The sequence below is a fragment of the Calliphora vicina genome, chromosome 5 (assembly GCF_958450345.1).
Source record: "Calliphora vicina chromosome 5, idCalVici1.1, whole genome shotgun sequence".
Classification (NCBI taxonomy): Eukaryota; Metazoa; Arthropoda; class Insecta; order Diptera; family Calliphoridae; genus Calliphora; species Calliphora vicina.
This window is the reverse complement of record NC_088784.1, coordinates 6,948,720-6,962,375: the sequence shown is the minus strand read 5'-3', so window position 1 is coordinate 6,962,375 and position 13,656 is coordinate 6,948,720. Positions and strand designations below refer to the sequence as shown.

The 13,656-nt window shown below is 30.9% G+C and overlaps 2 protein-coding genes across 2 annotated transcripts; one reads left to right on the top strand and one right to left on the bottom strand.

Moving 5' to 3' along the window:
* The first annotated feature begins 3,072 nt into the window (after positions 1 to 3,072).
* LOC135959640 (maltase A3-like) lies at positions 3,073 to 5,509 on the top strand. Its single transcript, XM_065510633.1, has 5 exons — positions 3,073 to 3,376; positions 3,442 to 4,355; positions 4,417 to 4,871; positions 4,946 to 5,089; positions 5,195 to 5,509. The coding sequence occupies exons 1-5, from the start codon at positions 3,157 to 3,159 to the stop codon at positions 5,322 to 5,324; spliced, it is 1,863 nt and encodes a 620-aa protein (XP_065366705.1). The 5' UTR covers positions 3,073 to 3,156; the 3' UTR covers positions 5,325 to 5,509.
* LOC135959641 (maltase A3-like) lies at positions 5,325 to 11,082 on the bottom strand. The gene is made up of 5 exons (XM_065510634.1): positions 9,882 to 11,082; positions 9,713 to 9,820; positions 9,301 to 9,644; positions 5,535 to 5,675; positions 5,325 to 5,464 (listed from the first exon to the last, which is right to left on the bottom strand). The coding sequence occupies exons 1-5, from the start codon at positions 11,007 to 11,009 to the stop codon at positions 5,398 to 5,400; spliced, it is 1,788 nt and encodes a 595-aa protein (XP_065366706.1). The 5' UTR covers positions 11,010 to 11,082; the 3' UTR covers positions 5,325 to 5,397.
* Between the last annotated feature and the right edge of the window lie 2,574 nt (positions 11,083 to 13,656).

Here is a 13,656-nt window from a genome sequence, read left to right as displayed (position 1 = left end):
ATTAGAAATCCACATTGTCCACATTAATGACTTTATAATCAAAGAAATTTAAAATATTTAGTTTTTTCATAAAATTTAGAAAATTAATTTTTAATTTTTTTTAAAAAATCTTTAAAATGAATTTTTTTTTAAAAAATTTTTTAGTAAAACATTTTATTACAAAAAAATTTTTGGTGAAAAAAATTTCGGTTCAAAATATATATATGGCCTTATAATGCAAAGTTCTTTTAAATATCTATCATTAGATATCCATATTGTCTATATTAATGACTTTTTTAACAAAGAAATTTAAAAAATTTAGGTTTTTCATAAAATTTTGAAAATGAATTTTTTTCAAAATTGAAAAAAAAAAAATTATTTTATGAAAAAATAAATTTTTTGGTGAACAAAAAATTCGGCTCAAAAATATTTTTCCCGAATATGACGCATTGTAGGTCCGATATGCTATGGCCTTATATTACCGCGGCAAAGGTCTTTTAAATATCTATCATTAGATCGATATTGCCTATATAAATGACTTTATAATCCAGATATATAGATAAAAAATAGGTCAAAATCTAGGTTGTCCTGGTTTTTTCCTTATATCTCAGCCATTTGAGGGTCAATTTTCTCTATTTTAAATAATTTTTTTTGCTGTGACACTAGCCGATTTTTTTATATGTTTTTACTGATGAAATTCAACATTGTCTTAAATGATTTATGATGAATATGTGCTTGCTTAGCTATGTGTAGAGCACTTATTGAAACAAGATCAGCAGTGTTACTAGACATTTTTATTTGAAAAATTCCTTCAAAATATAAAAATTACCTTAGGAGTAATCATAGATTTTGTTTGAAGATATTAATTTTCTTGGCTTTTTAATTACGAAAATTTTTAATTTTATGTTTTGAAAACTTGGAAAGAGTGATATATTTTTGCTAAATGTTCCAATATATTTTTCTGGGCTCTGAAGATCTTCTATTTTTAAAAACTTTGTTTTTCTTTATATTTTATTTAAATTTATTAAAAGTCGCGTTTTAATCACAAAATTCGCATTTTATCCCCATTTCTCATTGGCAATTATTTTGTATAAAAAGTAATTTAACATAATAATGCTGAATTTTCCCACTTTATTATTAATTTCTCATTAACAATTTGCATACATATCTTTTTTCCTCGTAATAAGAAAGCACACACAGAAACAAATTTTAACTTAATAATCCCCCTCACACTTTAGCACCGTCACAATTTGTTTACAAACAAAAAATGTAATTTAAAAATTAAAAGCACAACAAATTATTGATCTTTGTATTCGCTGGCGAAAAGAAAATAAAATTAATAAATAAACGTAAGGAGAGAGTGAGAGATGGCAGAGAGGGAGAATGAGTGAGCGATAGAGAAAATTAAAAGACTAGTGAGTGCAGGCCGGGTATGGAAAATGCCATGTTAATGAAATTGTTTAAGTACTAAACAGGGAATTATTTAGTACTTTTGCTTTCTTATAAGTAATTTCTACATTTATCATTTGTGACCCTACACAGTATATATATTCTGGATCGTTATAAATAGCGGAGTCGATATAGCCATATCCGTCTGTCCATGTGTATGTTGAAATAAACTTTCCGTAGAACTCAAAGAACTTACATACATGATTCATACATAAATATATCCGCTATGGACCCGGTTGCTGCGATTCCTATTTGAAATCGAGAAAATCCGCTCAAAAATGGCTGAGATATAAGGAAAAAAAACTGGACAATCTTGATATTTGGCCTATTTTTGATCTATATCTGGATTATTACTATAGACAATAAGGATATCTAATGATAGATATTTCAAAATCCATTGCAACGGCGTATATTAGGCCATAGTAATTTGACCTACAATTTGTCAAAATCGGGAAAATATTTTTTAACCCGAATTTTTTTTTCACAAAAAATATTTTTTTTCGTAGATATTTTGACGATAATAAATTAAAACAAGTAAGAAAGTATGGTCGGTCAAGCCCGACCATATAATACCCTACACCAAGTAAATGAGTAAAAATATTTTTCTTTTAAAATATCAATAATTTATATTTTTGAGTGATTTTTGGAAGTGGGCCTTATATGGGAGCTATGATCAATTATGGACCGATCACCACAAAATTAGGTCGTGTGATTTATGTCTATATTAAAGTTAACTACGTTGAATTTTGTGTGTATACCAACATTTTTAAGCGATTTATGCACTTTTATGGACTAATTATGGACCGATCGTAACAAAATTTGGTGACATGAATTTTGTATATATAAGAATTATTTGGAGCGAAATTTGTGTAGATACATAGATAAATTAAACATTTATGACCGATAAAGTCCAATTTCGAGGGGACATTTGTATGGGGGCTAGGTGAAATAATGGACCGATTTCAGCCAGTTTCAATAGGCTTGGTCCTTGGGCCGAAAAAGTAATATGTACCAAATTTGATCGAAATATCTTCAAAATTGCGACCTGTACTCTGCGCACAAGGTTTACATGGACAGCCAGCCAGCCAGCCAACCAGACGGATGGACGGACGGACGGACGGACATCGTTTAATCTACTCAGAAAGTGATTCTAAGTCGATCGGTATACTTTAAGGTGGGTGTTAGACTAATATTTTTGGGCGTTACAAACATCTGCACAAACGCATAATACCCTCCCCACTATGGTGGTGTAGGGTATAATTTGAAAGTTATATAAGATTCGGCACAGCCAAATTTAGTTTTCTTACTTTTTAACACAATTTTTGGAATTCAATTTTCTTTTAAAACCGCCTTTCTAATTGTGACTATATTCGGCACAGCCAATTATTGTTTTTTTACCTTTTTACACAATTTCTGGAATTCAGTTTTCTTTTAAAACCGCCTAATTGTGACTCCTGAGGTACTATTAAGCTCAAAAAAGTACCTTTTTGGTTAAATACTCTAAAAAATAAACCGCATTTATCCATTCCTGTCCTTGGTCATTTCAATTTCAATATTTGTTTGCAATGAAAACAAAAATTTGTTTTTAGTTGACATTTTGCCATCGTAAAATAAACAACTGGTGGATTAAACAGACCTACAGATTCAATAAATAAATTCTGCAGAAAGAAAAAGAACATATTTCTCTCTTTAATTTGAAAATTATATAGCAGCAAACATTAGCCCACAATGTGGCAACACTGTGTGCTAATCTTAGCGGCAGCAACAAATGTTTTGGCTGGCGTCTTTCCAAACTATCATGCTCATTTTGATTTCGTTACCTGGAATGATGAGAAAAAATTGGTGGACTATGAGGCAGCCACTAAATGGTGGCAGACAGCCTCATTCTATCAAATCTATCCAAGGTCATTTAAAGACACCAATGCAGATGGTGTGGGCGATTTGAAAGGTAAAAGAGTGATCAAACAAAGAACGCTTTCTCTTAAATTCTATATAAATCTCTTTAAATTTTAGGCATAACGGAGAAGCTATCGTATTTGAAAGAGATTAATATAACAGCCACTTGGTTGTCTCCCATATTTAAATCGCCTATGGCTGATTTTGGTTATGACATTTCCAATTTCTATGAAATTGATCCTTTGTTTGGCAGCATGCAGGACTTTGAGGAGTTAATGCAAAAGGCCCAGCAGCTGGGCATTAAAATTATTTTGGATTTTGTACCCAATCATACCAGCGATGAGTGTGAGTGGTTTAAACGCTCTGCTAACAAAGATCCCTTCTATAAGGATTTCTATATCTGGCATCCGGGCAAGATTGTAAATGGCAAACGCCAACCACCCACCAATTGGGTTAGTGTTTTTCGCGGCTCAGCCTGGGAGTGGCATGAACAGCGTCAGGAATATTATTTTCATCAATTTGTGAAAAAACAACCCGATCTTAATTATCGCAATCCCATAGTGCAGGCTACCATGAAAGATGTTTTAAGGTTTTGGTTACACAAGGGTGTGGCAGGTTTTCGTATCGATGCTGTGCCTCATATTTTTGAAAAGGCAGCCGATGCTCAAGGCAATTTACCGGATGAGCCTAGAAATCCTAGTGTTAATGATCCCGATGATTATGGTTATTTGCAACATATCTATACAGTGGATCAACCGGAGACCATAGATTTGGTTTATCAGTGGAGGCAGGTATTGGATGACTTCAAGTTTGAGTTTGGTGGTGAAGATCGTATAATTATGGCGGAAACTTATTCACCCATATCGGTGGTAATGCAGTACTATGGTAATGCAACCATGGAGGGAGCTCAGATACCTTTCAATTTCTTGTTTATTAACTCTTTGAATAATAATTCAAATGCCTATAATTATGCGGATATTATTCATACTTGGCTGGATAATATGCCAGAGGGTCGTACAGCCAATTGGGTGGTAAGTAAAACATTAAGGAATATTTGCCATAAATTTTTTTAAACTTTATTTATTAACCTAGCTGGGTAACCATGACAAAAATCGTGTTGCCTCTCGCTTGGGAACCGATCGTGTGGACATGCTTAATATGTTAATATTTACTTTGCCCGGCTGTAGTGTCACCTATAATGGTGAGGAGATTGGCATGACTGATGTATGGATTTCCTGGAATGATACTGTTGATCCTTCGGCCTGTAATTCAAATCCTGATATTTATGAAACACTCTCACGCGATCCCGAGCGCACACCATTCCAATGGAACCGAGATTATCAAAGTGGTTTCAGCTCGGCGAACAAGACCTGGTTGCCTGTGTCGCCAGACTACTGGGATGTTAATATGGAGTGGGAGACACATCAGCCTAAAAGTCATGTGAATATCTTTAAAGAGCTGCAGTCTACAATAAGAACTCAATCTACCATAAAATATGGTCAAACACAAGTGATGGCGGTTAATCAAAATGTGCTGGCGGTGAAAAGGTGGGTTTTGTAATAAATATTGTTTTGTTGTAAACTTTATCAATAACTCTATTTTTATTAAAAACCCATTACAGATATCTTTTGCATGATTACACCTATATAACCTTAATCAATATATTTGATAATGAAGAGACTGTTGATCTACAAAAGACTTTACGAGATGTGCCCACTGAAATGGTGTATGCTGTGGTCACCCAGCAATCTAAAGCCAAAAAAAAGTAATTAAATTCAAACATTTGAAACAAAAGAAATTAAATTTTTTTTATAAAAAAAATTTAAACAGTAAACAGTTTTTAATATTCTTAATTTCTTTATCATTTTAGTGATCTTATTAAAACCTCTTCCATCACTTTGCAACCCAAAGATGCTGTCATCTTAAAATCCACCACCAAACTCACCACCTCTGTGGGTTATTTCACCTACTACAAGGCCGAGGATAAAAACACAAAATAATTAATTTTTTTTAGTTTTAAGATTTTTATATATTGGAATTATTTCACATAAACTCATATATATTTTTCTAAATTTAAACTGATTCCAAAATAATGGCCTCATTACCCGCTAAATTAACATTACTCAAAGTGACCAAGTCGCTGCAAATAAAAAAAATAAAATAAATTAAATTTATTAAATAAAAATTTTTGTTAATTTTTAAGAACTTACCCCTCTTGTCTGGTAGAAATAACATTGGGAATTTTGGTTTTAAAAGTACCACTTTCCTTAATAATATCGGTAACATCCCCTGAGGCAGTATCGGACAAAACATTGGCCAACAATATGTAGGTTTTTTCATTGGGTAGAGATCTGTAAAAATATTTAAAACATTAAATGATTGCCTTTATAATAATTTTCATATTTTTCATTTGCGACTTTATAAAATATATATATTCTGGATCGCTATAGATAGCACAGCCGATATAGCCATATCTCTGTCTGTTGAAATCAACTTTCAATTGGTTCAGTTACTATTTAAAATCTGCCCACAAATGGCTGAGATATAAGCAAAGAACTAGGAATATCCCCAAGTTTTGAGCTATTTTTTAACATTTATCTTTTCGTTTGTAAATTTGCTACATTTTTCATTTGTGACCCTATAAAGTATATATAGTCTGGATCGTTATAGATAGCGGAGGCGATATAGCCATGTAAGTCAGTCCGTCTATATGTTGAAATCAACTATCCGTAGTCTTCAATTAACTTACATACATGATTCATACATAATTATATCTCGTATAGACGCGCCCACAAATGGCTGATATATGTATAAGGAGGACCAGGACAACATCAGTTTTGACCTATTTTTATACCCTTCACCATGAGTGGCAAGGGTATATATAAGTTTGTCATTCCGTTTGTAATTTCTACATTTTTCATTTGCAACCCCACAAAGTATATGGGGCATTTCATGTCAAGTGAACCAACTTTTGAAATCGATGTCTTCCGATCGGGATGAAATTTGCACCAAGGTTAGCTCTATTGGATAGTAACTCAGACACAATTTTTCAACAACATCGGTCGAGAACTCTCTGAGTTATAGGGGGTAAAATTTTGACAATTTGGTCAAACAGGGGTTTTTTCTTATCCATGTAACTTATTACCTATTGTTCTTAGCAAAATGTGTCCCAAATAGTATAGATAGCTATTTCTTCGATCTTTAGAAAAAAAATATTTAAAAAAAAAATAAAAAATTTTTAATATTTTTTTTCCGAAATCAAAAACTTTTTGACTTTTTTTTAAAATGGGTCCTTTTTTTTTTTTTTTTTTTTTTTTTTTTCTTAAAATAAAGTTTAGATATTTTCCTTGAACACCTACTTGGTTGCTTAGTGGGATGCGAGTGGGATATCTATCAAAATAAATATTTTGTAACTCAAAACATAAAATTTTTGACTTTTTTTGCAAAATCAAAAACTTTGTTGACTTTTTTTTTTCAAAATGGACCCTTTTTTAATCTTTTTTTTTAGGTCAAACAAAAGCTTAGATATTATGCTTGAAGACCCTTTTGGTCGCTTAGTGGGATGCGAGTGGGATATCTATCAAAATAAATATTTTTTAACTCAAGACTTACAATTTTTGACTTTTTTTTTTGCAAATACGATTTTTTTTCCAAATGGGCCCTTTTTTTAAAATTTTTTTTGTAGTCAAAAGAAAGCTTAGGTCCATTCCTTTAAGATATTTTTAGTCCCTTAGTGGAATGCGAGTGGGATATCTATCAAAATAAATATTTTGTAACGCAAGACATACAATTTTTTAATTTTTTTTTGCAAAATCAAAATTTTTTTCCAATATGGGCCCATTTTCCAAATTAAAAAAGGGCCCATATTGGAAAAAAATTTTGATTTTGCAAAAAAAAATTAAAAAATTGTATGTCTTGCGTTACAAAATATTTATTTTGATAGATATCCCACTCGCATCCCACTAAGGGACTAAAAATATCTTAAAGGAATGGACCTAAGCTTTCTTTTGACTACAAAAAAAAGGGCCCATTTGGAAAAAAAATCGTATTTGCAAAAAAAAAAGTCTAAAATTGTAAGTCTTGAGTTAAAAAATATTTATTTTGATAGATATCCCGATCGGAAGACATCGATTTCAAAAGTTGGTTCACTTGACATGAAATGCCCCATATATATTCTGAATCGTTATAGATAGCGGAGTCGATATAGCCATGTCCGTCTGTCCGACTGTGTGTTGAAATCAACTTTCTGAAGCCCCCAAATAACTTACATACACGAATGATACATCAATATCTCCGAAATTATTCCGGCTCGGCTGCTGAGATATAAGAAAAAAACCAGGACAACCTCGATTTTTGACCTATTTTTGACCCATATCTGGATTACTAAATCATTATTATAGACAATATGGATATCTAATGATAAATATTTCAAAGACCTTTGCAACGACGTATATAAGATCATAGTAAGTTGGACCTACAATGGGTCAAAATCGGAAAAAATATTTTTTAACCCGAATTTTTTTTTTCATATTAAAAAAAATAAATTTAAAAACTAAAAAAAAATTTTAAAATTTAAAAAAAAAAATTTTAAAAAAAATTTAAAAAACAACTGGAAAAAAATTTAAATTTTGTTTACCTAAAAATATTTAAAATTCTTATTTTAAAGTATAATTTGGTGAAGGGTATATAAGATTCGGCACAGCCGAATATAGCTATCTTACTTGTTTATTTATATCTGGATTATAAAGTCAGTAATATAGACAATATGGATATCTAATGATATATATTTAAAAGACTTTTGCAATATAAGGCCATAGTATTTCGGACCTACAATAGGTCAAAATTGGGAAAAATATTTTTTGAAAAAAATTTCGAAAAAAATCAAAAATAAATTTTCAAAATTTGTTCATAAAATTTAACTAAATTTTTTTAATTTCTTAGATTTATATAGACAATATGGATATCTAATGATAGATATTTAAAATACCTTTGCAATATAAGGTCATAGATAGTATGTCGGACATACAATGGGTCAAAATATATATTTAAAACACCTTTGCATTATAAGGCCATAGTATATCGGACCTACAATGGCTCGAAATTGGGGAAAATATATTTTGACCCAACATTTTTTTCACCAAAAATTTGTTTGTCAAAAAAGTTTTATTAAAAAATTTTTTTTAAAAAAAAAAATTAAAAATAAATTTTCTAAATTTTATGAAAAAACTAAATTTTTAGAATTTCTTTGATTATAAAGTCATTAATGTGGATAATATTTAGATGATATATATTTAAAAAACCTTTGCAATGGGTCAAAATCGGAAAAAATATTTTTTGACCCGAATTTTTTTTCACCAAAAAATTTATTTTGTTATAAAATTTTTTTACTAAAAAATTATTTTTTTTTTAAATTTCGAAAAAAATTAAAAATAAATTTTCAAAATTTTATGAAAAAAATAAATTTTTTTTAAATTTCTTAGTATGTTTCAAAATCGGGAAAAAAAATTTTTGAACCGAATTTTTTCAAAACAAAATATTTTTTATTAATTTTTTTTTTTTTTAAGTTTCGAAAAAAAAAATTTTTAAATTTTGGCCAATCATTAATGTAGACAATATGGCTATCTAATGATAGATATTTAAAAGAACTTTGCAATATAAGGCCTTAGTAGTACAAGGGTCAAAATCTGGAAAAATATTTTTTGAACCGAATTTGTATACCCTACACCACCATAGTGGGGAGGGTATATTGGATTAGTGCTGATGTTTTTTTCATAAATTTTTGTACTTAAAAATTTGAAATTTTTTTTTTAAAAATTTCGAAAATTTATTTTTAAATTTTAATGGAAATTTTAAATTTTTCTTTTTTTTAATTTCGTTTACCTAAAAATATTTAAAATTTTTATTTTAAGGTATAATTTGGTGAAGTTTATACAAGATTCGGCACAGCCGAATATAGCTTTCTTATTTTTTTCTTACCTCTTTATAGCCAAGATATTGTCACCCACATTGCCATATTGTATATTACCATTTTGTATGGTATTCGTTTGTCGTAGTTTGGACATTTGCTTATAGACATTTAAATGACTTTTCGTTTGAGCCGACTCAGTTTCCACATTAATATCGACATAGTTGGGATTGATGGGCAGCCAGGTTTTCGAAGAGGTAGAGAAGCCAGCATTGGCAGCTGATGACCATTGGAAGGGGGTACGTGCTGGATCTCTAGTTGATTGTTGATAGATGTCGGGATTCGAATTGCAAGCAGCCGGATCTACACTGTCCTCCCATGATATTTCTAAATCTAACATGCCCAGTTCGTCACCCTTTTTGAAGCATAAAAAATAGCATTTTAGAAACAGGAAATATTAAAAACATAGAAATTTAAACTTACATTGTAGGTGATGCTAACACCGGGTAAAAACATTTGCAACATGTTCATCAGATCGATACGATTCTCACCATAGCGACTGCCCACACGACGTTTGTCATGATTACCCATCTAACAGAGATAAAAAGAGATATTTAGGTAGTAATTTGAATATTTTATCTATTCAACTTACCACCCAATTAGCGGTTTTTCCTGCTGGCATATTTGTAAACCAAGACTTTATAATTTTAACAAATCCTGGTGCCTTCAAATCCGTGTTAATTTGATTTCCATTGCCACCCACTATAAATTGGAAATTGAAGGGAATCTGAGCACCATCAGCTGTCTTATTGCCATACATAAGCATAACTTGGTCCAATGCAGACCAAGTTTCAACCATCAACACTCGCGTATCACCACCATGGACACGTTGATAGTCCTGCAACAAAGTATGCCACTGATAAACCATATCTATGGTTTCCGGCTGATCTTGAGTATAAATATGCAATAGATATGAAGGATCATCGGTATCGTCAGTATAGCCACTTAAAGGTTCATCGGGATAACGACCAGTTTCATCGGGCAAAACTTCAAACATCCAGGGTACAGCATCAATTCTAAAGCCAGCCACACCACGATCCAGCCAATAGGTAAGAACACGTTTCATTTGAGCCACCACATCGGGATTACGATAATTCAAATCGGGCTGTTTCACAGCAAACTGATGCAAATAGTATTGCTGTCTTTGTTCGTTCCATTCCCAGGCTGAACCACGAAAAGCCTGCAGCCAATTGTTGGGTGGTACTCTTGTACCATCATCACTTACATAGCCATCATGCCACACATAATAGTCCTCATAGCCCTTTTCACGATTAACGGATTTTGTAAACCACACATTTTCATCACTCGAATGATTGGGCACAAAATCCATAATAATCTTAAGACCCAATCTATTGGCCTCCTTAATCAATTCATCAAAATCATCTAAAGTGCCATATTCCGGTTGGATATCAAAGAAATCCGCAATATCGTAACCAAAATCTGCCATAGGTGACAGATATATGGGTGACAGCCAAGTGGCATTAATACCAATTTCCTTGAGATACGATAATTTGGATGTGATGCCTTTTAAATCACCTATGCCATCACCATTAGAGTCCATAAAAGATCTGGGATATATCTGATAGAATTGAGAAGTTTGCCACCAATCCTTGGTTGTTGTTGTCTCACTAACACCTCCTTCACCAGTACAACTTTCAACCCATATTATATGAGAGCTTAAGAGTAAGCAATTTATTATTAAAAATTTTATGCGTAACATTTTTCCAACATCCCCTTTTTTGTTTGCTTTAGAAGTCTTAAATGAATACTAAAGTATTTCTTTATATTATTTCTGAATTTATACTTTAGATATTTTTTTAGTTTTGTTTGTATTTATAATGTTCCCACTAGAAGTTTATATCTTAAGTGAATGATCTCTCAGCTTTAAAATCCCGTTCAAGTTTGCTTGTTTAGAGTGTTTATTTATTTTGTTGTTTTGAATTATTTTACACAAGAATACTTACAGACATATATGCAGTTAAATAGTTTTTAATTCATATTACACAGAGAATAATTTTATTTGAGACCTTTCTATTTTATATAGACCTTTGGTTAAAATGATTATCGTTGTAAAACAGTTTAATTAAAAAATTGTGAATTATTGTAGTAGATATTTGATATATCTATATATGAAGGGCCGCAGAACAAAAGGTACTTTTTCGCTCATGTCAAACTTTTGGGAAATTGAGTTTTATTTATTTCGCCCCTTAAGAAACTGCATGAACCTGGAAATGGTAACCAGTTTCTTGCTTATCAATAGATACATCTAAATGCCATAAGTCACCACATTAAATGTTAAGAATGTTTGATATAAAGCCATTTTTATATCGGAAAAATAACCTTTTGTTAAAAAATAAAGAAAAAAGTACGCTTTGTTAAAAACAAAATTAAAAAGTACGTTTTTTATGCGTTTTTTTAAACTATAATATTTTAAATGAATGCTTTTAATACTGATCTCATATATAATCAAATTACACATTGAAATTAATTTTTCTTTTTTTCGTTTTATACTAGTGTTGTACTTTGTTAAGCACAAATTTTTTTAGAACCCATTTACTTAGTAAAGAAATTAAAAAATGTTTGCTAACTTGTTTGTTTCTAGAAGATTTTAACCCAAATGTTATAAAAATACTAAAAACCAATATTTTAAAAAATGCGAAAAAGACCTTTTGTTCTGCGTCTCCTCATATAATAGTCTTGTCCGAAAAAGGGTCTATATGTAAATTCTAGATCTTTAAATGACCATTAGGTAACTTTATTCATGGATTTTATCAGAAAGGATCATGCCCCCAATTAGATCAGTACTATGTAGCTTAGTAGTGATATAAACATAGTCTGTACTATTTGCTTCAATTTAAAAATAAAATATGTTAATTGTTAAATTTATTAGAGTAGCCCACTGGAAATGATCATATGAGAATGTTGGTAAAACATTCATTAAAAATGATTAAGGATCATGTCTAGATAGTTAGTGGTTATAATATGAACCGCTTCGTTATTATACCCTACAACACCAAGATAGGTGAGGTGGTTGGTTGTATTATAAGTTTGTACTGATGTTTGTTACGTACAACAACCGATCAACCAAGAATCACTTTCTGAGTGGATTAAATGTCTGTCCGACCGTACGTCCAGCTGGCTGGCGTTCCATGCAAAGTATACGCTGCAATTTCGAATATATTTTGATCAAATTTGCCACATTTATTACCATCGCACACTGTGGTAAATCACAAATCTAGCTGGACAAAATTAAAAAATAATTGTCTGGCAATATTTCTTCTGATCATTTAATGAGCTTCTCAATACAATAGGGAACTGTAATTCATGTTTTGTTTTTTTTTTTGGTTTTTTGCTCCGATTAGGAAAAACTAAGCTTAAAAGTCAGTTGTTGTCAACAGGTGCATTAAGATTTCAGAGAGAAGTGTATTTTTTGTGTGACTTTGGTTTATGATTAAAAACGCTACGGTGTCATAATTTTTTTTATATTATTATTAAGCTCTATTTCAAGGAAATATACAACAATTTTCATTTAATTATTTCCATTGTAACTATTAAAAAAACTATTTTTGTGAGAAGATCAGAAATTGGAAAAAATAAAATATTTCCTTTTTTCAAGTAGAGTTAAAGCTGTTTATTCCGCATAGTTCCGCTGTAAAACTACATTTGGGTTAATCTGTCAAGTGTTCACTTTAAGGTAAATCAAAAACATCTTGCGCATTTTTGCGACCGCCATACATTTTTTTTTCACTTTTCCAGTATGACCTACACAAAGAAAAAATAAAATATTTCCTTTTTTCAAGTAGAGTTAAAGCTGTTTATTCCGGATAGTTCCGGTGTAAAACTATATTTAAGTTAATCTTTCAAGTGTTCTTTTCAAGGTAAATCAAAAACATCTTGCGCATTCTTGCGACCGCCATAAATTTTTTCACTTTTCCAGTATGACTTCTACTTTTTCACGAAAGAAAATTTTTGAAGAATGGGTAAAAATTCCCAAAATACATTGCGAAAAAAAAGTTGGTTTTTTATAATCGTCTATATATTTGAACTCATTTTTTATATGATTCATAAGTGAGAAGTGAACCCAACGTGATTTATTAATTTTGTCCAGTTAGATTTGCGATCTACCACACTGTGCATCGGCTCAAGGATGAAACATATTGAAACTGGCAAAAATTTGTCCATTATTTCACCTAGCCCCCATATAAATGTCCTCCCGAAATAGGACTTAATCGTTTATAAATGTTTAATTTATATAGGATCTAAACAAATTTCGCTCCAAATAAATTTTATATATATACCGAAATCATGTCACCAAATTTTATGATGATCGGTACATTGTTAGTCATAGCTCCCCTATAAGGTCTACT

Excerpts from the sequence above, each read along its gene's own strand:
- LOC135959641 (XM_065510634.1), bottom strand. The coding sequence starts at position 11,009 with ATGTTACGCATAAAATTTTTAATAATAAATTGCTTACTCTTAAGCTCT. Across the intron at positions 9,821-9,881 it reads GAAAAACCGCTAATTGGGTG|ATGGGTAATCATGACAAACG; the intron begins GTAAGTTGAATA and ends TATCTCTGTTAG. Across the intron at positions 5,465-5,534 it reads ATTTCTACCAGACAAGAGGG|CGACTTGGTCACTTTGAGTA; the intron begins GTAAGTTCTTAA and ends TTTTATTTGCAG.
- LOC135959640 (XM_065510633.1), top strand. The coding sequence starts at position 3,157 with ATGTGGCAACACTGTGTGCTAATCTTAGCGGCAGCAACAAATGTTTTG. Across the intron at positions 3,377-3,441 it reads TGGTGTGGGCGATTTGAAAG|GCATAACGGAGAAGCTATCG; the intron begins GTAAAAGAGTGA and ends TTTAAATTTTAG. Across the intron at positions 5,090-5,194 it reads CAATCTAAAGCCAAAAAAAA|TGATCTTATTAAAACCTCTT; the intron begins GTAATTAAATTC and ends TTATCATTTTAG.